Genomic DNA, 26,461 nt, shown 5'->3' on the forward strand with positions numbered 1-26,461 from the left:
TACCACTGTTTAGTAATGGGGCAAAATCACCTCAACTTTCCCTTTCATTTGGTAACAGAATTTTAATAAGGGACTTCTGGGAGCTCCCAAAACTCCTACCCACCATCAGAACAGTGAGTTCGATGGGAAGGACTGATTTCTTCAATGACTGTGCTCCTTTCTTTGAGAGAGGCCCCAGGGGCCAACTCTTCCGTAGTACCACATGTATACTGCAGGAGTCCATTTTATCACCATGCCCTTCAACATCTGAATGAGGCCATTAGGAAGTTTAGGGCCTACCTACATGGGGAATTATTCTGAAATAGCTCCTGATTAACTCCCTGTGTGGATGCTGCATTCTGGAATAAGAGTACCTTATTCTGAATTACTTTAATTTACTGGATTATAATAATCTGAAATAAAGCAGCTCATGAAAGTTTATGCTTTCAAATAAATTTGTTAGTCTCTAAGATGCCACAAGTCCTCCTTTTCTTTTTGCGGATACAGACTAACACGACTGCTACTCTGAAACCTGTAACTTCTCAGTTTAGACAACACATTAATTGGGGGACATAGGTTTCAATATGTTGATGACACCCAGTTTTATATCTCTATCTTGTCAAAACCGGACTGAACCTCTCACCTAGTGTCTGAATGAAACACCATGTAAAAAAATTAAATAAGATATACATTAAAGTGATATCATGGGGGAAAATAGGCAAATCTCTAAAAGGTTAAAAATGGAATAAATTTTAAGAACATAAGAATGGCCATTCTGAGTCAGACCAATGGTCCATCTGGCTCAGTCCATCTTCCAACAGTGGCCAGTTACAGATGCTTCAGAGGAGTGAAGAGAACAGGGTAATTTATCAACTGATCCATTCCCTGGCAGTCAGAGGTTTAGGGACACCCAGAGCATCGGGTCGTGTCCCTGACCATCTTGGCTAATAGCCATAGATTGACCTATCCTCCATAAACTTATATAATTCATTTTTGAACCCTATCATACTTTTGGCCTTCACAACATCCCCTGGAAATGAATTCCACAGATTGACTGTATGCTGTGTGAAAAAGTACTTTCCTATGTTTGTTTTAAACTTACTGCCTATTAATTTCATTGGATGACCCCTGGTTCTTGTGTTATGTGAAGGAGTAAATAATACTTCCTTAAACACTTTCTCCAGACCATTCACGATTTTATAGAGCTCTATCATATACCCCCCGCCAGTCATCTCTTTTCCAAGCTGAACAGTTCCAGTCTCCTCATCTGGAAGCTGTTCCATATCCCTAATCATTTTTGTTGCCCTTCACTGTACTTTTTCCAATTCAAATTTATCTTTTCTGAGATGGGGCCACCAGAACTGCATGCAGTATTCAAGATATGGGCATATATAGTGGAATTATGATATTTTCTGCTTTATTATCTGTTCCTTTCCTAACTGTTTCTAACATTCTGTTAGTGTTTTTTGTTTTTTGGTTTTTTTTTTTTTTACTGCCGCTGTACATTGAGCGGACATTTCCAAAGAACTATCCACAATGAGTCCAAGATCTCTTTTCTGAATGGTAACAGCTAATTTAGACCCCATCTTTTTGAATGTATAGTTGGGATTATGTTTTCCAATGTGCATTACTTTGCACTTATCAACATTGAATTTAATCTGCCATTTTCTTGCCCAGTCACCCAGCTTTGTGAGATCTCTATAATTCTTTGCAGTCTGCTTTGGGCTTAACTATCTTGAGTAATTTTGTATTGTTGTCCGACTTTGCCACCTCACTGTTTACCCCATTTTCTAGATCATTTATGAACATGTTGAACAGCACAGGTCCCAGTATAGATCCTTGAGGGACCTCAATATTTACCTCTCTCCACTGTGAAAACTGGCCATTTATTCTTACCCTTTGTTTACTATCTTTTAACCAGTTACTGATCCACGAGAGGATCTTCCCTCTTATTCTATGAGTCCTTATTTTGCTTAAGAGTCTTTAGTGTGGGACCATGTCAAAGGCTTTCTGAAAGTCCAACTACACTATATCCACTGGATCACCCTTGTCCACATGTTTGTTGTGCACCTCAAAGAATTCTAATAGATTGGTGAGACATGATTTCCGTTTACAAAACCTATGTTGACTCTTCCCCAACAAATTATGTTCATCTATGTGTCTGAGAATTCTGTTCTTTACTACAGTTTAAACCAATTTGCCTGATACTAAAGTCAGGTTTACTGGCCTGTAATTGCCACGATCGCCTCTGGAGCGCTAGGTTACATCCCACAGTTAGTAGCTCTGCAATTTCATATTTGAGTTCCTTCAGAACTCTTGGATGAATTCCATTTGGTCTTTGTGACTTTTACAGTTTAATTTATCAATTTGTTTCAAAACTCCTTCCCAACGTCTCCATCTGGGACAGTTCCTCAGATTTTTTGCCTAAAAAGGATGAGTCAGGTATGGGAATCTCCCTCACATCCTCTGCAGTGAAGAGATTTCTATTTTTAAAAATTTAACGCATAGCGTAGAGGCACTTATAAACTGATCTTATTGAATGTAAGTGGGATCAATAAGACTAACAAAGAAAAGGATATTCTTCATCACTTAAAATGTATGGGATCTGATATAATTTGCCTCCAAGAGATGTACTTAATAATAATGGTACATACCAAATTGCAGAATGGCCGAGTTAGTGAGGTGTATGCAGTTTTTCATAAAAAGAAAAAGGGATTAATCAAAAAAGGATTTTCCAGTACAAATGAAGCAAGTTATATTAAAGTGTGGTTCCCCCTGGGGAAAAAATAATACTTTTATGTCATGCCGAGGAGAAGAGAAACCATACAGGGTATCTCATAACCTTGTTGTCTGTGCTTCTAGTTAATTCTATGATCTTTTTTCTGGTGTTTAGCTACCACAGCTGTGATAGGCACAGTATGAGCACCTAGATAATTAACTGAAGTACATCTAGCTCCATACACATTGTCATTGTCTAAATCCCAAATGAAAAAATTATGATGGCACACAAATAAAAAGAAAAGGAGTACTTGTGGCACCTTAGAGACTAACAAATTTATTTGAGCATAAGCTTTCGTGAGCTACAGCTCACTTCATTGGATGCATTTGGTGGAAAATACAGAGGGGAGATTGATATACACACACAGAGAACGGGCTTTGTTGCAAGGATAGGTTCCTGGGTTAGTGGTTCTGTTGTGTGGTGTGTGATTGCTGGTGAGTACTTGCTTCAGATTGGGGGGCTGTCTGTAAGCAAGGACTGGCCTGTCTCCCAAGATCTGTGAGTGTGATGGGTCGTCCTTCAGGATAGGTTGTAGATCCTTGATGATGCGTTGGAGAGGTTTTAGTTGGGGGAACCTATCCTTGCAACAAAGCCCGTTGCCAACTCTGTCCACATATCTATTCAGGGGACACCATCATAGGCCCTAATCACATCAGCCACACTATCAGAGGCTCGTTCACCTGCGCATCTACCAATGTGATATATGCCATCATGTGCCAGCAATGCCCCTCTGCCATGTACATTGGTCAAACTGGACAGTCTCTACGTAAAAGAATGAATGGACACAAATCAGACGTCAAGAATTATAACATTCAAAAACCAGTTGGAGAACACTTCAATCTCTCCGGTCACTCGATTACAGACCTGAGGGTGGCTATCCTTCAACAAAAAAAACTTCAAAAGCAGACTCCAACGAGAGACTGCTGAATTGGAATTAATTTGCAAACTGGACACAATTAACTTAGGCTTGAATAGAGACTGGAAATGGATGAGTCATTACACAAAGTAAAACTATTTCCCCATGTTATTTCTCCCCCCACCCCACCGTTCCTCAGACGTTCCTGTTAACTGCTGGAAATAGCCTACCTGCTTGTCACCATAAAAGGTTTTCCTCCTTTTCCCCCTCCCCCCCGCTGCTGGTGATGGCTCATCTTAAGTGATCACTCTCCTTACAGTGTGTATGATAAAACCCATTGTTTCATGTTCTCTGTGTGTGTATATCAATCTCCCCTCTGTATTTTCCACCAAATGCATCCAATGAAGTGAGCTGTAGCTCACGAAAGCTTATGCTCAAATAAATTTGTTAGTCTCTAAGGTGCCACAAGTACTCCTTTTCTTTTTGCGAATACAGACTAACACGGCTGCTACTCTGAAACACATAAATAAGTGTTCCTTGAAGTTACTGTGCACACTTCAGAAACAGTATAAGTGAGAGTACTTAGTAAACTGGTACCTGACCATAATATGCACAAGAACAAAGATAACTGATAAAAACTAAAGTGAAGAAAAATAAGGAAAATTAATGATTGAAGTTCTAGAAACAAGATGGGTGAGATACTGTCTTTTATTTGATCAACTTTTGTGGGTGAGAGAGACAAGCTTCCGAGCTTACACAGAGCTCTTGAGCTTGAAAGCTTGTCTCTCTCACTAAGAAAAGTTGGTCCAATAAAATATGTTACCTCACCCAGCTTGTCTCTTTAATATCCTGGGACCAACATGGCTACAACAACGCTGCATTACTGAAGTTCTGTTTATTGTAAGATAGGGCAAGTGAGAGACTATGACAAAGTCCTTACATTAAATGTAAAGGCTTTTCCCACCAGAAAACTGTCAATCACATCTGTTACTAACACAACCATCCTAATTCTAAGTTCAGTCAAAAGACTTCCAGAGCAGGAAAACAGAGAAATATAATATTGAAAGAGATACCACAACTTGAGAAGCAATCCCTGACTAGAGGTGAGAGAGATCTAGGACGGACAGAGGAAGGCTAAGACTAACAGAATTTTTCATAAACAATTTCCCCTTTTTTTAGATTTTCTCTTCCCCATCCTACAACAAACATTAAGATGACATCTTTATGCTATGCAAATTCAGCAAACATTAAGACTGAGGAAGGATTCTCTTGTGGAGCTGCCCAAAGCATATATTCCATCCCTGTTTTGCTCAAACGTGACTTAGTGAACGAGTAATTAGAGAGACCAAATTTTAAAAATTGAGAGTTTGGGCCAAGTAATAACAGGGCACTGTAATCAGCCTTCTCTGTTGAAGAGCTAGCCAGACCTCAGACACAGAGAAAAGAGGCATCATCCCATATGCACTAGATTAATATGTTCCTGAAGGTTAAAAGCCTTCTCTTGTCTGCTCGACACCGTGAAGAGGGTTTGGCTGAGCTAATTAATTTTGAATGAGAAACAGAATAGAAAAAATGGCTGGTGTGATGAAGTTTAACATGATCAGCTCAGCCTAATAAATTTTGGAAGGGGAAACGTCCCAAGGAGAGCATCTTAACAGTTAATAATTCTGAACTGAGCGAGGAAGAGTTAATATGTTCAAGTTCTGAAGATTGTGAGCCCAAAAATAGAACAGTGAGGGAAATCACACAGACCTCAAGCATCAAGAAATTCCAAAGTGCAGAACTGAAGGAACCTAACACGTACATATTTAAGTTAAGTAACATTTCTATAGAAATCCTTACTAAAGCAAGACTAAACTAGGCACTATAGTTAACTACTGTGGCTAAAGAGAAGACTGATTTTCTCAGAAATAAAAGGAGTACTTGTGGCACCTTAGAGACTAACAAATTTATTAGAGCATAAGCTTTCGTGAGCTACAGCTCACTTCATCGGATGCATTCCGATGTGAGCTGTAGCTCACGAAAGCTTATGCTCTAATAAATTTGTTAGTCTCTAAGGTGCCACAAGTACTCCTTTTCTTTTTGCGAATACAGACTAACACGGCTGCTACTCTGAAACCTGTGATTATTTCTCAGAAATGTATCTGCTAACACCACTGTGAGAACTGGACCAAACAAATGAAAGAAGAAAATCTACACCATGGAAGAGGAACCACCTTCGAGGCTGTCCATGGTCATCTCTTACCAGAGACTGTGGACAGAAAACCCCAATTTTTGCCACAAAATAATTCCTTGATAATTTAAGTCCAGTCATTCCTAACATACTTGGGAGCCCTAAATAGGTGGTTATAAATGATCGGAGATTAAGAGTTAGTTTAGAATAGTCTCTTATCACCGAATAGGGGAAGAGATGCCTGCCTAGCCCTCACCAAATAGGAGAAAGGATGCTTAGCAGGGGCAAGAATAGGGCAGCTGTATGCCAGCCTTCAGTCTCCTAGGGAAGAAGAGCTCCTAAAATACACTGTCGCTACAGGCATAGCATTTCCAGTGAAAAGAGAAAGCAGTAGGCTAGGGCATATTGGAGCTGCTAAGGCAGACTGTTTTCTTAGCAGCAGCAGTGGGACAGAATTTTCTTTAGTGACCGAAGGTCTAATCTACAGCCATCAAAAGGAAGAAGAGAAAGTTCCTTTAGGCAGGAAACAGCATCCACACTGCTTTGGGTTTGGGGAGGAGGAGAAGTTCCCACTCTGCAAACTACAAAGGGAGGGAGGGAGGGAGAGAAAAAATGAACCACTGGACAATATGGCAACGAGAGCACTCACCAGCCAGTGAGAGTCCTTGTAGGCAAAATTAGTCATGAAGACAGTCATACAGAAAGTGTTAGTTGCAACATCAAGTCAGAAGTGAACCCAGATGGTCTCTCAGCTGGGATATGTGAGGTAAGGAGGAAAGGACTGTGCGATGAATCTGGAAGAAGAGGAAAGGACTCTGTCTGAGTGTGATTCACAGGTGGAACTAACCAGCATGAAGTTCTTTTCTTTGGCAGTACAGCACAAGAGGCAGTGCAACAAGTGTTCGTGTTAGGAGGAAACCAGCCTGTAACAGCAGAAATGCAGGAAAGATCACACTGTAAGTGCAGAGGCCCAGAGAGTCTAGAAAACAAAAATGGGACCATGGCAGCTGTGATGGCAGCCAGGACTCAAGAGGGACACAAATGGATGAACAGCTCTCAAATTGTATGGAAAGCTAGATGAGCAGAAAGAAAAGCCAAGCAGTGTTTCAGGGAGACTAAACTGAGCCTTAAGAACAACACTTATTACTTCAAGGAGACTGCTTTATTCTGGGCACATGCCAGGTCAGAGAACTCTGAGGGAACTTATGAAGATAGTGGATTTTTCAACTAGTTCCTTGAAGAATATTTTCTTGTATGACTTGAGGACCTCTGCAGCAAAAGATTTCACTCCCGCCTTTTCCAGTATCCATACTTCCTATTTTCTTCTTTCTGAATGTCTTGTCTTCTTGTCTCTCTTCTATACAAAAGTTGTAAGAAGAGCTTAGAAAAAGAATTAGAGCAAAGTACTGTGCTCTAAGGTTGCACTCAATTCTTCCAGGCAAAGAGGCAGAGAAAACTGAGATAGAAATAGGTGGCATGGTACCTTTACACTGACTTTGAATAACAGTGTTTTACTTCCATTCTTTCTAAAACGTCCAGCCACAATTCTTAAAGTAAGGACTATCCTATACAGATAGGATGAGGGAGAGGGAGATGTGTAACAAAATAGGAGTTCCTAAAAACTTAGTTGACTTGCACCTTATTAATGTATGGGAGGAAACACACAATATACAAAATGAACTGCTTTGATACAGAATTATTTGGATAAACGTTTTGTGCCCAAATTAACTGCAGCAAAAACAAATAAAAATTTGATGAATGAATATGTCAATACAAACTAGAATATGCCCATGGCCAAGTGGCATATCTTTTTATAAGGTATTCACAGAGAAGAACTGTTGAAATATAGGAAGAAGCTACGAAGAAATAAGAAAAACAGAGGAATTAACATGCAGTGTGGAATAAACTAACAAAACTAAAGGACAAAATGTAATGGATTAGCATGCTTATCCAATATCCTTACTAAACACAGACACAAAAATTCTGTGATAGGTTCTAATAAAGCTTGAGAGATTCACAGAAAAGTTAAACAGGGTTTACTGCAAGAATGAAATCAGCCCACAATTTGAGGTGAACATTAAACTGTATTCACCTGGCCAGATTAAAGCACCCTGATATTTTTTTTCTCTCTTGATTCATGGAAAGCCCTTGGTTGGATTGAGTGGGTAATTTAAATACTTGGAAGGAGGAATCTATATCCATATCCAATATAAAATATATCTATAGACACATATATGTGCATACTCACATGGGAGACAAAATTGGTATGGCCATACTGCACAGGAGCCCTCTTCACCTTTGCTCTTTACTGTACTTACAAAATCCCAAGCAGAACAAATGTGAGCTAATGGGAAAATTGCAGGCCTCCAGGTGGAAAGAACATAAATGCACTGTTCTACAATGATGATATCTCATTGGACCTCACCCATCCTTTAACATCTGTGCCAGAAGTGATATTACAATCGGATAGGTTTAGTCTTGCATCTAGGTACAAAACAGAACTACTCAACAAGATTAATCCTTTATAGTCCATTCATTTAAGAAATTCTGTTCCTCTGTTTGGGTGTACCAAAATATAAATAAATAACTAGTTAAATACCTAAAATTCAAGTTGCAACTGCTTAAGTTACCTAATAATTACCAGTAATTACCAAAAATTAAAGTTAAACAAACCCAGCCTTTGATGGAGAGAATGTGAACTCACCATACACACTTTCTAGGCTAGGATGTGTTTGGAAGTACATTTGTTCATACATAAAATTTAAAACATCCTTGAATTCTTTGATAAAGTTAACCTATTGTGCTTTGGCAGACAGTCCCTCAGATGTACAAAACAATAAAGAGATATTTATTAAAAATATATATCATAACAAGGAAATTCATCACCACACTATGACTATCGAGAAAAAAACTCTACAAATTATAGAGCTAAACATAATGTGAGAAACATCCAGTCTTTATGACTTTCAAAATTATACCCAATAAAGTCTCTTACTTCAATAGTCAATAATTTATTAGGCAAGTATTATTAAGTATTGGATTTCAGAACTATACCTGTTGCCAAAGAATCAAAACATGATAGGAATAGCGCAGATACAGTTCTCACTTCACAGCTCTTTCTACCATCACACAAGCTATCAAAAGAGAATCAGAGAAAAGAAATCTCTCTTGTGGACCTCTCTCCACCTTTTCCATTTCTCTTCATAGACATAGAAAACTGCCATAAAAATCCAAAAGGATCAGTACATAACTGCCATGGTCATTAAGCTGGCAGCAGTACAGCAGGCACACTATGGTGCTTGCAGAAAATGTATTGACTCCATCTGAACCTCAGCTACTATAGACTTTGCTTCCTTTTTCTTTCACCAGGAGCTGATCCAAAAAAGGTGCACTTATCCTCAAGAGTGGGAATATAGGCATATAGGCATTTCTCAAAGGAGAATTTCTAGTGTTTTGGGAATTCTTCAATGATTTCCCGTGGGCAGTTTTAGATGCATGCCTTCTGAACTATTAGATCACAGTTTCCATACAAGTGTATCAAGATATTAGAAGATAAATGATCCCATGTTTAAAGCATGGATAATTGTAATTTTAACTTTAACTGACAACTAGTTAACTAGATGGCTATTAGTAGCTATGAAGATTTTCCATTCCATTATTCTGAATTGTAACTCTGAATGTAGGTGAGATCTCTGCTTCTTCCACAGTGTTATGATGAATTTATATTCTTCATTTTTTTTAAAGGTCTAGAGAGAAAAGACCTTTTATAATTTGGAAGATTGGTCAACAAACAGACATTTGTAAATTTTAATATACATTCAAATACATTAAATGTGATTACTGTACTTTATCTCCTCTTTTGAAATGAACTATAAATAAAAATTAAAAACAAATATAAAACAACAGCCAACATGCGTGATCAAGTCAGAGAAATGGGTAGCTGAAACCTCAAAGATATTTGGCATAAACAATCTTCCAATTTGTCTCTCTTCAAATATGAGCCCATCAATACCTACAAAGATGCAGTTCGTTGGGGATGATCTATAATGGAATTATATTCATACACCCAAAGCATGACATTTTAATTTATAGCATCATGTAATTCTCAAGGAAGACATGATTTTCATATCCTGACATGTTTCCATTGTAAGGCTAAGCTCATTATTAATATAAATCCATTTAATAACTTCTACATATTCTACAGAAATTGTTTAATTTTAAAATCCAGGAAGGCATGTTATTTTACCTGTAAATTAAAAGTGTAAACCACAAGGCAACTGATTATATTGAAATAGCATCTCTAAGTTTATGTTGTGTTCATTCAACTTCTTATTCAAATTATTGTGATAACCTGATTTGTCCCCCCCAAGTATCAACAAACATATGGCTCCTATGTATTTGACACCTTCAAGCTGTTTCCAAGGACCCCATACAGATTATGTGAGAAATGCATGAATATATTTTTGTTTTTCAGTATTGTTATGAGAAGAACCAACAGCTGTATTCCTATGGGTCAGCTTTCCCCTGAACCTTGTAAGGATCCTGACCACTGTAGGTAAATCAAGTAATTTCAGCTTATTTCCAGTCCAAAATCTGCTCTATTTTATGTATAACTGCCCACATTCCAAGGGACTCTTTTGGCAGCCAGAGACCACTGGAGCACAAAAATACTCCTGCCATGTCCCCTTTCCTCTGAAAATGCTCCCATGTCAAGGCCAGAAAAGTTTACAACATAGAGCCACTACACTGGCTCTATGTCATATGGAAATTCCCTTTACCCAAGAGGAATCTCCAGGTGGCTGGTTGAGCTATCTTCTGGCTTATTTGTGTCACTGTGGTGCAATACAGTCCAAGCAAGGACCAGAATCTGGTATAATTTTTCTTAGCCAGGGACATTTTGAATTACTTGGCTAGAATGGAGCTTCCTCACATAAATTGTCTTTAAAGATTTAATTTTTGTGGCTAGGTTTGGAGTTAACCACATGCACCTATCTGATTTACGACTGAGGAGGAAGGATGGCTTTGTGATTAAGGTTGTGGATTTGGAATCCAGAGACCTGGGTTTAATTTCCACTCTATCACAGACATCCTGTGTGACAATGGGCAGGTCACTTAGTGTCTGTGCCTCAGTCTGCAACCTGGCAAATGGATATAACAGTACTTTCCTACCTCTCTGGGGTGAAAATAAATTCATTAACTGTGAGGTGGTCTGCTACTATGCTGATGAGGGCTATTTCAGTACCAAAAGAGAGGTAGAAAATGTAACACGTTTCCATTAAATGATCTTTTTTCTAGTTGTTTATAACTTTGTCAAAGTAACAGTAGAAGATGAAATTTTCCATGCTGAGTGTATGCCTCAGGTGGAACTTTATCAGAGCATTTCAGCTAAAATGGTCCAGCCATTTCTTAGAAACAGATAAGGGGAAAATTGGCTGTTTTGCCCATCTTACTCATTTTTACAACTGTTTCATTGAGAAGCTCTGTGCTGTGGAGCTTGGACTTGACAACTGCCAGGATGGCAAGAAGGAAAATTATTCTAGTGTCAGAGATCTGCCTTCTGCAGTGCTGATAAAAATCAGCTCAAATCTGGTCAAGTTATAACCTCTGAAAATGTTTCAGGTTACACATGATCAACAGAGGCTTGTTGAGACTTTGGCAGCTAAATTCTCTGAGGAGTCCATCAGCACTGAGCATGCTCCCATCCCTGCACAGCTGCTATGTGCAAAACAGACTGCACATGTATGCTCCATCCCAAGGCTATAGGGGCTGAGCAGGACTTTCCCTGCAATTGTTCTTCCTGGCAGCTGAGAGCTACTATACTGCAGAGCACCAGAAATGAGATCAGAAACAGTGTCTCCTGTGCTTTCAATGTATCCATTGCTTGCACCCAGGCAGTGAAGAGGGGGAGGAAGCAGCCTGACTTGAAGGCAGAGCAGTGAGGAGCAGAGACAAGGTGGGGATAGAAGCAGAGAGGCAGAAGAGGACAGGAGCAGAGGGAGACAGACATAGGAGGTGGTGTGGAAGTGATTGAAGCAGAGGGGAATAGAGACAGGATGGGGATGGACCAAGGCAGAAGGACTTATAACTACTAGGGAACATTCCTCTTAACCTGGAATTGAACCCAGGATTTCTGAGTCTCAACATTACTTCTTGGCCAACAACAAATAGCTGTGAAACCCTCTAGGAGCTGAGAATAACAGTCTACTTCCTCCATAAACTCAGGTAGCAGTGATCTGTGCAGAGGATCTAAAAGTTCTCAAATGAAACATGGGTGTCAATATGTTTCACATGATGGAATTTCTATTTTCTTAGTTTGCTTTTTTAGAAACCTAGGAAACTGAACACAAGATTACATTAAAAGAACCTTAATACGGTTGCAAGGTCAAAAGTTACGAAATGCCATAATTAAGGTTGCCCATGAAACCTTAATTCAACTCCCTTGTGTGTGTGTGTGCATTATGATACATGATTTAATTACATGATCACATACATATTTATTCTGAATAATTTAATTTTTTGTACGCAATAAATAGAGAGATAGATCCCAGAAATCACATATTTGGTGTAAATTTAGGAATAGTTTACATTTGGAAACACAGACGTCTATCTTGGAACATACAAAATTGTAATGCGGTACGCAACAATTGTGATATCAAAGTCACAGCATATTTCATTATTAGATGATAAGATAACAACAGTGACATTCTGTAGACTCGGATGTGACTGTTCTCTTTCAACATTCCTGAAATTTTGGTTTACCCATTGCATCCTTTGTATAGGTAGAAATTTTAAATTAAGGTTATGCAAGTGGAAGTGAAGTAGTATTTTAATGCAGGTGGAAAGGTGTTTTTCATGTGCTGATATATGTACTTTGTAGTAACATGTGCAATAAACTGACCACCGCCTACATTCCAGAAAGTATTTGTCAGGTAGTAGCCATAGCCAGAGGCAAGGCTAGTCTAATCTGGCTTTGCAATTCTTGTCTAGTTGCACATTTTAGAGATCAAACTGTGGCAAAAACGTATTTATGAGTGTAAAAGTACTAAAAATAAAGAGATATGAACACATGAAGCTATAATGGATAGAGTTACAGAATATACTGGGCTCCCACATATAAAATGAGTATTCTAATAGAGAATAAAAGTTGTCAGAGTAGCTTGGATATGGCTAGATTCTTTTGAATGGGGACTATTTTTTTAAGATGATTGTACAGCACCTCACATAATAGGCCCATGATCCTTGACTGGTGGCCTCTAGGCATTAACATGATACAAACAACAACAAAACAACAATTTTACATATGTTTCAGGATTGCTCCATAGCAACTATAGTCTAGATTAGAATACTGTACTTACCTGATACTAGAAACCAGCACTCAGAAGAACATAATATTCCCTTACATAATACCCTTCCTGAACAGGTTTCAGAGTGGTAGCCATGTTAGTCTGTATCAGCAAAAACAACGAAGAGTCCTCCATGCATCTGATGAAGTGTGTTCTAGTCCACAAAAGCTTATGCCCAAATAAATTTGTTAATCTCTAAGGTGCCACAAGAACTCCTCGTTGTCCTTCCTGAACTATTACCTTGCCAAAATCAATGAAAGAAGCAACAGCTCAGAACCATGATGCCACACAACAGGCTAAGGGTATAACTACACAGCAGCTGGGAGCGTGCTTCCCAGTGTGGTTAGACAGGCGTGCACTAGCTCTTCTCCAGGTAGCATATTAAAAATAGCCATGTGATTATTGTGGCATGGACAGCAGCTCAGGTTAACTACTCAAGTACAATCCTGCCAATCCCCTGGGTGGCTAGCTTCTGCCACCACCTGTCCCTCCACAGGCACATGGCTATTTTTAGTGTGCCAGCTCAACTAGCGCTAACGTGTCTGCCTACCCATTCTGGGAAGCACCCTCACAGCTGCTGTGTAGACAGACCCTTAGCTTGATGAACTGCAATGAAAATCTGTGCTGGGCCTAGATTTGTGGTTCATTAACCTTCTATATATAGCTCTTTTTGGTGCTAGAAGACTGACATCTATATGGTAGCCATTCCTCAATTTACACTATAAATAAACAATTTCTAGGATTATAATCTTATTAACCATTAGGCCAGACAGATGCATATGATCAGCTAAAATTAGAATTTAGGAATCAACAATTCTTTCCCGCCCACAGCTTCCCCCAACACAGTTTTTCCACCCTCCCCCCACCACTTAGAATAGTACTAATCATTAAATTAAATTGACTCAAACCTTTTAATTCTAGCCAACAGACATCAGTATAAATAAAATAGAGTGGTATAGAGACAGATATAATTACATTTTTACGTATATTATTGTGAATGAATATTATTTCTTATTTTAAATTAAAATTCAGTAAAACCTGATTCTAAAAACATAAATATATAACTATTATTGCTTTATAAATCATTTCTAAACTTGTAAGTGAAGTTCTGCATTCTGTCTTGCTGTTGCCTAAGAACCTTCAAAACAATCTGTTTTCTAGCAGTGCAATATCAGAATCATGTTTTCATTCTCAGATTTAAATGTAATTATATAACAACAGTTTCACTTTTTAAATTCTGTTTCTTTGACATTACTAAGTAAAAATGCTTGAAAATATATAATGAAGTACTACTACTATAGCAGAAAAAGGCAAACATATGTACACATATACCTTTTGAGCAAACCTGTTGTTCGTTTGATATTGTTCTGAAACTAAACGTTTTACAGTATATGAAGTACAATCTATTAAAGTTTATGATACAGTAAATAATAAAACCATAAGTTAGTTTATGCCTTAGTCTTGGGGTATCTGCAAGAATTTGCTCTTTCGATGTACATACAAACACATTTTCATGCCCTCTTAATATTTAAAATGCCATAAAAGAAAAACTACATTTACCTGTTCATTGTTAATGCTGATAATTTATCTTTAATTCTCAACATTTAGGAAACTGTTAATGTAAAAACATGCAAGAACCCTCTGGGCCCTCATTTATTTTTCTTTTTTACAGTTAATGTATGGTGATTTTAATGCAAAGATTTTTAGACTTCATAATTTAAATGGTGACATATTACATACCTTAAAAGTGGAAAGACCATACAGTCTTGCAGTGTGAACAGTCTCTTGGGAAATATTTGTAATGTTAGTTATGAAGTCCTCAAGGTATTTACAGGCTTGTTCCAGGTGTGTTGTGTTTATGATGATTTGCACCAGCTACAAAATACCAAAAATCCAGTAAAATGCCCTTGCATCAACAAATATCACCTGATTTTTTTTAAGAGTTATTGCTTTCAGCCACTGCATTGCTAGTAGATAATTATAGTATTACAGGATATAACTGAATAACTGCCAATTTTAAAGACAGAATGCAAATACTGCTTACAAGTCAGACTACAGTGTACATATGGTCAAAAATTTAAAAACAAAAATTATAACCATCAATTCATTAAAAAGAAATTCCATTTTATATTGTAAGACAGTTACCATTAAAAAAAGATCACCATAGCCAAATTAATAATTCCATACCAGAAAAATCTCTGCATTACATTAAATGTTAATGTCACAAAGTCAAAAGTTAGAAAATTTCAAAATTAAGATTGCACCCTTGTATAGAAACTATGACCCAGTATTATAATTACATACTCTTTTTCTGCTGGACCCATGTCCTTGTTCAATACCCAAAACAGACAGGGCTTAGTGGATGAAACAACATTTCAACATTTCTTAAACCATAATTGTACAGTGTGTGGCCCAATGCCTCATTACTGGATGGCAGCCAAACCCTACCCAACATAAAGAATTCTTCTCTCTCTTTATCGCCTTTTCTATGGCCCTTAATCATTTTAGTAACTAAGCACCTCTAATACAATAAAGATTTTATCTTCACATCATCCCTGAGTGTTCAGGAAGTACCCTATTTTACAGATGTACAACTAAGGCAGAGAAATTATAGACTAGAACCCAGATCTTATGGCCTCAGCCCAGTTCCTTTAACTGCCATGTCATTCATCAGCTTTCAGTGGACCCGTGCTGCCACCATAGCACAGCATATAACTGCAGGGAATGAGACACCAGACTAAGAGCTCATCTGCACAGTGAGTTAGTGCTCCACAAGTCAGGATGTGACCTACAGCACACCAGCTTTCTGTGCACTAAATTCCCATGTGGTCACTGACACAGCAGAATGAAAATCCTAGAGTACACCCCACATGGGATATTAGCACATAGTTAGCCAAAGAACTGTATATTCACCCCCTTGCTTGCTGTGCGCTAACTTGCCACATACACAAGCACTAATTCACTTTCCAAACCTGTCTTGTTTTCAGTCCAATACACACACTGAATGAAGCTGGGGTCCTGTGGAAAAAACAGTATGTGATCATGTAATACAATATTTTATTGCCATGCACACACAAAAGGAGGACAGGTGGTGTAGGGACTCTTAACTTTGTTGTTTCTTCAACTGATTGCTTCACTTTGCAGCTGTGTGAGTGTGTGCGTGTGCGCACGTGTGTAATTTCCTCTTTTTAAAAATATGAAGAAAGAAATTCCACCATGTTCTTCTATTTGAACACAGCAGAAGAATACACTGCACTGAATAACGTGCAATCAATGAGGCAGGAGCCCTTAACTCATTCCTTGCACACCTATGTCTTATTGAACAGGACTCCTCCAGTGCAACCCTTCCTTAAATACGCATCCACATATAAACATATATTTCATATTTCTACAGTTTTGTCATTTTCATATGGCAATATACATCTATACATCCTCCTCCTTTTCTATTTCTTGAATTTATATATAAAAGTGTTTCGTGTGGTTTAAAACCAAAGAAACTAATACATTTGTTAACCTGATATAAAGCTTAGTACTACAATATAGCTGGATTTATGAAAACATGTTTAGCAGTAATTGTCCTTTATATAAAAAAAAAATCCTTGCCCTATGTATTTCATAACTTACCTCTGTTAAACCTATGTGTGGCTTTTTGATGAGATTTTGTAAACAACTACTTAAAGTTCTTGTTAGCAGCAAATTTGTAGATTTTCTAAGCATATCATCTATTTCTGTTGAACTGAAAAACAAAGTTTTGAAGACCGTTAAACCTATACTAACATTACAATATTTTAATTGAAATACATAGCACCTTTACATCTTCACATGCTTAGCATCTTCAGCGTGGCTTACAAACATTAACTAACCCTCTCTGCTATGGTGGCTCCCAGGTTGTCTTTGACTTCCTCATCTCTGCCTGTCAACTTCTTTCTCATGTTTGGACACTTAGTCTATTTATATGGCACCATCATCTACTGCCCTTTCATTGTTTCAGGCCTTTCTTCCATTCTCCATTATTTTCCTCCTGCCCTAGTTATTTTCTCCTTTACCAACTCATGTCTGTGCCAGTTTAATATTCAACATATCCCAGAATGACAGGTTTCAGAGTAGCAGCTGTGTTAGTCTGTATTCGCAAAAAGAAATGGCACCTTAGAGACTAACAAATTTATTAGAGCATAAGCTTTCGTGAGTGAGCTGTAGCTCACGAAAGCTTATGCTCTAATAAATTTGTTAGTCTCTAAGGTGCCACAAGTACTCCTTTTCTTTTTGCGATATCCCAGAATGATATCCTTTTAATTAGATGGATTTAAAATCCCTACACACAAATTCCAGAATCAAAATTATTCAAACACTCACTGCACTTATGCTATATGAATTTCTGAGCTTGCACCAACAGTGCTTCACAACTACTTAGGGAAAGGCATTGACTGGGTTACTCTAGTATTTTGTGGTATCAGATATTCAGGCCATGTAATCACATTAACTAGTAACCTGTCAGTCTCACCATTAAAATGCCATTGGTGGAAGTGAAGAAGTCTAGTGGCTCCTCATTGTCACATAAAGGTAATGTGTGGCGATCAGAAGGCAAGTGGGAGTCAGGAAACATCTATACATGTTGCAGAAATAATATCTGTCTACTGACTTGGTTAAGTAGTTAAAAAAATTTAATCATCTTCAGTATAATTAATTAAAGTGACTAATCTGTCCCCTTCTGATACACAGCAAGGACAAAAGTATGCCTTTCACACCCTTTTCAATAGAATCAGATTTAGTACATTAGCCTGCTTCCAATATGAAGTGACTGGTTGGAAGTTCTGTAACCAGCCAATCACAAGGAAGACCTCTTTCTTTCTATCTTTCTTTCTTTTTTTGGCTTCAGAGGGGTGCCTCCTCCCCAATATCACTGCTGCAATAAATAAAACATTCCCTCTAATTCCAACATTTAACAACAACACACACACACACACACACACACACACACAAAAAGATAATCAAGGCCACTACATGTACTGGAGATTGGAGGGTAGCATAGTAGCTGTTTTTAATAAGGGATTGCATATTTTTGCCAGCAGTTCAGCCACTTCATACTTGAGCTCCTCAGCACTCCTAGATTTACACCATTTGGGCCTAGTGACTTGTTGCTTTTTAAATAATCAATTTGTTCCAGCTCTTCTAGGAATTATTATTTGCAATTTATCAGGGAGCAGCTACAAACTGAAGTATTTAGCAGACAAACTGGATTTAAAACCTTCAAGGTTTGGATTCAAGCCACAGCCATATTTTGGACATCCCTGATTTACAGGCCAATCACTGCACATTTTAAATGTTAATCACTTTCCTTCATTTTTTTTTAACCTCTCACAGATCCAATGGATTTTTCCAAGTTGTAGATTTTTTTCCATTTTCTATTAACTAACTCATGTTGCTCAGGATTGCACTGCAGATTAAAAATTCTCTCTTCCCTCATGAGTTTTTTTAGAAATATGCAAGTCTCATATATTAGATCTACAGGATTCAGAGTAGCAGCCGTGTTAGTCTGTATTCGCAAAAAAGAAAAGGAGTACTTGTGGCACCTTATAGACTAACAAATTTATTTGAGCATAAGCTTTCGTGAGCTGAAGCTCATGAAAACTTATGCTCAAATAAATTTGTTAGTTAGTCTCTAAGGTGCCACAAGTACTCCTTTTCTTCTTTATATTAGATCTAGGAATTCTTAATAGAATATATAATTTCAAAATGCAAATAATAATTTGAAGGTGATCCATTTCATCCTTTTCTAGCCATACACTGTAAGAGTTATCATAAAAGAGAATAAAAACAAACAATTGCAAAACTTTACATTTGTCTGAAAGATACAAATAGAATTTCAATACCTCTTTATTACACCAAAATTGGTAAAATTAAGTATGAAGAATTTCTAGAATTCAAGTTCAAAAACTACAAATGAATGTTAGCAGCATCCTCTCCCCAAATCTGAGTATTTCATCTCTAATCAGCCACACAGACTTTGCATCTTTGATTTCAAGCAAATTCTTCCAATTGGCAATAACCTGTGGCTGGCTTTCAAGATAGCTTTAAATACTTATTTTTCAACATATCAAACGTGAATGGGAACAAAATTAACAGTGGTTATATCTCCAGAAAATTACAGTTTCCATTTTCTGATTAAATTTGTACAACACACTGACACTATTCTTAAGAAATACATCATGAAAAACACTTAAAAGCAAAACTGAGTTTTTAATAAATGAATCACCCATCTGAACACATTTGTCTCACATAACAAAATCCTTGAAATCCACATTTTTATATGGTATAAAGAGGTGTTGATATAACAACAGTGATTCTATGAGACATTATACCTATAATTATACCTTGAAATTAAGCCAATTTTTCCTTAGTCTTGGAAGGCTAACAACCAGAGTTGAGGAATGGTAATTCAAGAAAGACTCAAAGTCCCAATTCCACTCATAGAGACCTGTAACTTAACCTGAGCCCAAACTTTTTTAACATACTCATTAATCAGCTAGCAATAGTAGAGGAACAAAGTCCCCAAACCAGTGCTCCAAATAAATGAGACACAGATAAAATGCCGGCTTACAGGCTGATGACCTGGCTGCACTGTCACCCACTCAGTACAGTTCCCAAAAGAATTCACATTTACTACAAACACGCTGCAACAATACAATGGATTTAGAAATCAACCTGGGAAAAAATAAAATCCTGCTATTTCACAAAAAGCATACACAGTACTTATAGTATAAATATATTATTATTACCTCACCTACGTTGTCTCTCTCATATCTGGGACCAACAAGGCTACAATACTGCAAACAGTATTTATCTGACAGATATCCAGGCTGTGTATCTGTTTACAATTTGACAATGCTTATAAAGATTGGCATGACAAGAAAACAGTTCTGATTTGAATTTACAAAAAAATGAGTGTTCCATGATCTGTCTCACAAAACACCCCATTCACCCACCCAATTACCCAGTACCACTAACTGAATTTCAACACTGATGCACGAATCTGTTATTTTTAGCTCTTGGAGGTTTGTTAACATAGTGATTAGGAAAGAGTAATTTGTGTGTTTAATGAGTCACTGTTTAGATATGGGGGTCAACAGGCACTCATTAGTACGTGTAAATTATAAACAGTATCAATTAAGAATGTGTGAAAGGAGAGTCATTTACATTTGTTAACAGTGCAAAGTGGATGACCAGCTGTGACTAGCAAATTTGAGCCTTCAAGACTAATCTACAAATGTTATTTTATGTAATTAAAACCAAGCTGGGCTTTTCTGGGAGGGTAGCAGGCGGGAGAATGGAAGTGTTGAAATATTTTCCATGAAAGGAAGTCATTTTGTAGAGGTTTCTTTTTAGTTTATATTTAGTTTGGTTTTATCAGAATCTCTCCCTCTCTAAGTGACTTCAAAGAGAATCTTCAAAGTAAGTACAATTTGACAACATTCAAGAATTCTGGTCCAATGTAGGGATGGGAGACCACATTATTATTTTATAATTGCATATTGCACCATTAGTGTGTACAGTGCTTTGTATAGGAAGTAAAGGTATGTTTCTTGCCCCAAAGCACTCACAGTCTAAGTAAACTACGACAAAGGCAGAATGACTGGGGAAAATAAACATCAGGCAAGGTGGAAGAAGAAAGTATATAAATAAGTATACGAGTATTCTGAGGTTTTACAGAATGCATCATGTTAATGTGGACACAGAGACAAAATGAGGACAGACACATGCATGAAATTAAGTGGCAGGATGCAACTTTTATTAAACTTTAACACAGGGGAGGGGCACTACCCACCCATCACTTATATTCTCCTAGACCAGGCACTTAATTGGTTCCAGAGCCTGAGTTAAGAACATAGGAATGACACTACTGGGTCAGACCAAAGGTGCATCTAGCCCAGTATCCTGTCTTCCAATAATGGTCAATGCCAGGTGCTTCAGAGAGAAAGAACAGAACAGGTAATCATCAAGTGATCCATCCCGTCACCTGTTCCCAGCTTCTGGCAAACAGAGGCAAGGGACACCATCCCTGCCCATCCTCTCCAATAGCCATTAATGGACCTATCCTCCATGAAATTATCTAGTTCTTTTTTGAACCCTGTTATAGTCTTGGCCTTCACAACACCCTCTGGCAAAGTTTGACTGTACATTATGTGAAGAAATACTTCCTTTTGTTTATTTTAAACCTGCTGCCTATTAATTTCATTTGGTGACCTCTAGTTCTTGCGTTACACGGCTCCTTACCATATAACCCGTAACTGGTGCCAGGGTTACAGGGCTTCAATCCTTACCAGATAACCTATAATAACCTATAACCTTTCCTCAGCCTACCCCACACAGGAGTCATCTCTGTCTGAGTCCTACCTCACCACCTCCCGCATGAAGGGGACAGAGGGTGCAGCTGGGAGGAGACCTTGGTCCGCAAAGGTCAAAGGTTTCACCCTATCACATAAGCTCAAGGCCCAGCACCAAAATCCCAGGTCTGTTACCGCTGGGAACGTTCATTTTATTCTCTTAACTGCACTGAAAACAGGCCGCAAGTTGTGACAAACAAACAACTCTACCCCAGTATCTCAGTAAGGCACTAAGTATGTTCCTGCTCAACTTACTGTGTCCTCTGCTCATGGAAGAAAAAAAAAAAAAAACTGTTCCTGACCCTCTAAACAGGCGATTAGCTGTCCCCCTTTCACCGCTGGCCCCATCAAGTTCCCCCACCCATTGGCTGGCATTTAACTCGATTATAAAACCAGAAGGACAACTATTGTCATCTAGTCTGACCTCCTGTATAACACAGGCCATAGGACTTCCATGAATTAACTAGAACAAAACTTTTACAAATAATAATTATTCATCTGTTTGTCATTTTCCCTTTTCTCCTTGCACTCTGTTTAAGTTTTCTTTATTCTCACTGACCCTCTCATAGTAAAATTTCTACAGCTATATTGTATATGCCAGCAAAACCAATCTGCATTAGCAAACCAAAGAGCTTTTGCTGAACTATCCAGTTCCGGGTTACTTTTTTAACTACTGCATGATTTTTTAAATGAAGAAAACCTCCATACAATTCAAACTAGTAAATATTGTCTCACATGATACTAAAATTTTAGATGGTTTTCTGTGCAAAACTATCATACACATATGATATACACATGCTACATTTGATCACATTATGTGTCTGGCTCATTATCTTCCAATTATGAAACAAAAATAATATGCATGTGCGAAGATAATATATATACCGCTTTATCAATGCTTACCTGCGGTGAAGTGACTCTGAAAATTTAAGGCTTGCATAGATAAACTCCTTAACCTGGATATAAATCTGAGGCACTGATTGAGACATTGGGAGTTTCTTTGGGAAGGACTGCTATGGAAACAAAACATTAATTCTACATTATATTTCACACTTTGATTATAACTAGATATTCACATTACATAAGGCAATCTAAAAAATGCCAAATACTATAATTTAAATATTTTAATCCAATTTATTTTTCTTTCTGCTTTTTCAAATATAAACATGGGCATGTATTAGACTGACCATCACACTTATGAAAATAATTTATAATATAACAGAAAATTATTTATTTGTATTACAATAAAGCCAAACAATTCCAGCCAAGACTGAGACCCCACTGGACAAACACACACTAAAAATAATACCTGCCACAAAGAGCTTTCAGTTTAAATAGGCCAGAAAATGACTAGGAAGGGAAAGAGGCACAGAAAACTGAAATGTTTCTTATCCTACAGTAACTGGAGTTGTTCAAAATGTGTTCTCTCTATATATTTGACTCTTGGTGCACATGTGCCTCGGGCACTTGACTCAGGAGTCCTTTGGTCAGCGCATCCGTTGGAGCTGTCATGAGCCAACTGTCCTTGCTCCTGTATCGACAGCATAAGGGGTGGAGTGGCCCAACCACCATTCAGTTCCTTCGCCACCACAAAATCCAGATATTATAGGACTCTCTAGTAGCAGGGAAGAAGGGAGGACTGTGGAAAATACATATTTGGACAACACATCTCAAAGAACTTCAGTTATTGTAGGGTAAGCAACTTTTCTTTCTTCTTTAGAGCTTGTCCATATATTTATGTCCATCCCACTCTTGGTGACTCACAAGCTATTCACCTGATCTAAGGAGGTAGGTTCTCTTAGTATAGTTAAAGAGGGGTTGCAATACAGGCCTGCAAAAGAAGCATTGGACCTTGATGCCTTTCCAGTGGAAGAGTGTTTTGTAAAACTATGAATCAGACTCCAAGTGGCCGTCTTGCAGCTGTCTAAAATGGGTACACTTTGTGAGGAAGCAAACTCTAGTAGAATGCAAACTAGTTTGATCTATAGGATCTAGACAAGTTATGTCATAACAAGCCTTAATGCAACCCTAAACCCATCCAGGTAACCTTTAGCTGATACTGGCTGACCCTTTGTTCTTTCAGCAGATGCCATGAATAATCACGGAGAAGCCCTGAAAGATTTCATCCTTTGTAAACAAAAGGCTAGGGCTCTAGAATATGCAGCCTATCTTTTCCCCTATTAGGGTATGATTTAGGAAAAAATGACAGAAAGTGGATTATTTGATTTATATTCAAGTCTGTAACTACTTAGGCAGGAATTTGGGATGAGTTTTAAATGACACTTTATCTGGGTGAAATATAGTATGAGGTCCATCCACCATGAGGGCCTGTATCTCCCTAATCCATCTGGCTGATGTAATTGAAATCAAAAAAGAGGTCTTCATAGATAAATGCAATAGGGAATAGGATGTCCTGTATTCAAATTGGGGCCACCTTAATCCCTGGTAAGATCCCAAGTTGGGGAGAAGGTTTCTTTCTGGTGGAAAAACCCTATTAAGACCTTGTAAAAATTGTCAAAATTTTACAACTAGGATAGGAAAACACTGTGAAATTTTTGACAGGTGAGTGATATGCAGAAGTTACTGCTAAATGCAGTATAATAAAGCTAATGGCCGAACCAGAGTCTATTAGCAAGAGTAAGTAGTCTAATAATGATAGGGAGCTGAATGACAATAGGGTGCAGCTGCCTGTGCTCACATCTGATTGAAAATCTTTTCCATTTCGCAGTTTAGGTCTGTCTGGTGGAGTCTTTTCTACCATGGATTAAAATGTTCTGTACATCCAAGGAACATGATCTCTCTATGCCTGATATTCAGCCAGCAGCCAGGCCAAAAGATGTAGGGAGACTGGGTTTGAGTGCAGGACATTTCCCTGGTTTTGAGCTATCAAGTCTGGCAGAAGTGGAAGAATCTCTGGAACATAAATAGACAACTGCACGAACTCCGGGTATCAAAAATATCTTGGTCAAGTGGGAGCAATCATGATGAATCTGGCAACAGCCTCTCTGATCTGATCTCCCCAAATACTTTGGGGATTGGGGAGGGGCAGGGGGATGGTTTGGAAGAAAAAGATACATGAGATTTACAAACTAAGGAACGAGAAATATATCTGAAAGGGATCCTGGACATTGACGTCCTTGGAGCAGAAAATAAGACATTTCCTGTTCTTATGCACCACAAACAGACCTATTGCTGCGTGACCCCATTCCCAGATTATATAAATCACAGAGTCCTTGACTTTCTGACCAAAAACAAGTGTGTTAGAGCATTTTATAGACCCAAGGGATAAAGCACCATGAGAGATATCTGGTGATGGATACACCAAGTTCATAGTCAAACTTCTTCCTGACATACAGGGATTCATCATGCTCCTCCCTGCTTCCTAGTGACATGGCTGTCATGTTGTCTGTCATAATGTGAATTAACCTGCTCTTAATGAAGAGTAGGAACACAGCACAGGCATTGTAAATTGCTCTGAGTTCTTAACTCATTTACAGCCAATCACATCTCTTCGTGAGTCCACACGCCTTGTGCCTGGTGATCATTCACATGCACTCTCCATCCCAGAAGAGAAGCAACCATCACTGTGATCTTGTTCGGAATGGATAATGAGAAGAGTACTCCCTTGCACACCTCTTTGGAGTCCTTTCACTGACAACAGGATATCTTGTGCATCTAGAAGAGACAGACATGACCAAATGATGCCTGTGCAGAACATATACTGATCTCAGACAACCCTGCATGCAGTGTAGATGCAGTCTGGCATGCTGTGTGAAGAACATCCAGGAGGCCATGTTTCAAGTCCCTACTGTAGTGTGAGGATTAAACTATATCGGAGTAATAAGATTGGCCCTGGTGTTAAATTTGTCAAAAAAGATTGGCTCTGGCTGACATAGAGCGTCTATTATTGCATCTATGATTTCTATTAGTTGTGGTAATGTTGATCTGGACTTTTCTTTGTTGATTCTCAGGCCAAGAGTAAGGAAGAGATGAAGAAACTGCTATATGGTGGTTTCCAGCCTGTGCAGCAACTTTCCCCAAATGAGCCAGTCATTCACGTACAGATAGACTATTATAGTTTTCCTTCTTAGGTAAGCAGTGACAACTGTTAGGACCTTGGTCGACATCCTCAGCACTGCAGAGAGGCCAAAGGAGAGGACCGTGTATTAATAATTATTTTGGAATCTTATATATTCCTGTGCACCAGATGTATTGTGATATCGAAGTAAGCATCTCGCAAGCGTCAGAATTATGGATGCTAGGGTTACCATTCTGAATTTGATGCAGTAAATGAAGGCGTTTAGGATCCTCAAATCCAGAATGGAATATTATTTCCCTTACTTTGGTATCAGGAACTAGATGGAATAAAACTTTTTCCCATAGTATTGAGGCAGAACATCTTCTAATGCTCCAAGAGACAGAACTGACAGCATCTAATGATGCAACAGCCACTTGTGAGATGAATCCCTGAAGAAAGATTAGGAGGAAGGTAGTGGTAGGAGCAGTATGGAACTGGATGGAGTATCTGACAGACTATTTCTAGGACCCAATGATCTGTTGTTGTTATGCTCTGTGCATCCTCAAAGAAGTAGAGAGAATTCCCAAATAGGGGACAGGAGGCGTCAAGATCCTGAAAACTGACTCCTGACCAACTCATCAAAATGATTGCTTGGGTGCAGATATAGACTGAGATGAGAACATAGCTACGGTAGAAGGTCTCTTTTTCTGATGACACTGACCCTTATTAGGGGGCTCTGAAGCTCTTTGATGGAAAAAGTGCCAGAGAAGGTCTCTGTATTGAATAAGAACAAGGTGTTCTTTGTTTTTAATTTGGGGCAGAAGGGTGTACCCAAGAGAGTAAATGATGACAGGAATGAAGGTCATAATCGTTCTTGGAACTGAAAAGATCCAGACCCTCAAACGGTAGATCTTTCATGGTCACCTGAACCT

The 26,461-nt window shown here is 38.3% G+C and overlaps 1 protein-coding gene across 18 annotated transcripts in view; it reads right to left on the bottom strand.

Annotated features, from left to right (window-relative positions):
• Positions 1-26,461, bottom strand: part of EXOC6 (exocyst complex component 6) — a 187,648-nt gene that overhangs the window by 69,905 nt on the left and 91,282 nt on the right. For 15 of the 18 annotated variants that reach the window (XR_005293991.2, XR_006282535.1, XR_006282536.1 and 12 more), the window contains 3 exons: positions 22,415-22,524; positions 16,755-16,866; positions 14,871-15,005 (listed from right to left, as the gene is read on the bottom strand). Coding sequence is in view for 15 of the 18 variants with exons in the window: in XM_043518195.1 (XP_043374130.1) it covers positions 14,871-15,005; positions 16,755-16,866; positions 22,415-22,524 (357 nt within the window). In the remaining 3 variants the exon portion in view is untranslated. The remainder of the gene's footprint in view (positions 1-14,870; positions 15,006-16,754; positions 16,867-22,414; positions 22,525-26,461) is intronic. The other 3 variants (XM_043518194.1, XM_043518196.1, XM_043518197.1) reach the window with 1 other exon arrangement.

Source organism: Dermochelys coriacea, chromosome 7, assembly GCF_009764565.3.
Source record: "Dermochelys coriacea isolate rDerCor1 chromosome 7, rDerCor1.pri.v4, whole genome shotgun sequence".
NCBI classification, from domain to species: Eukaryota; Metazoa; Chordata; order Testudines; family Dermochelyidae; genus Dermochelys; species Dermochelys coriacea.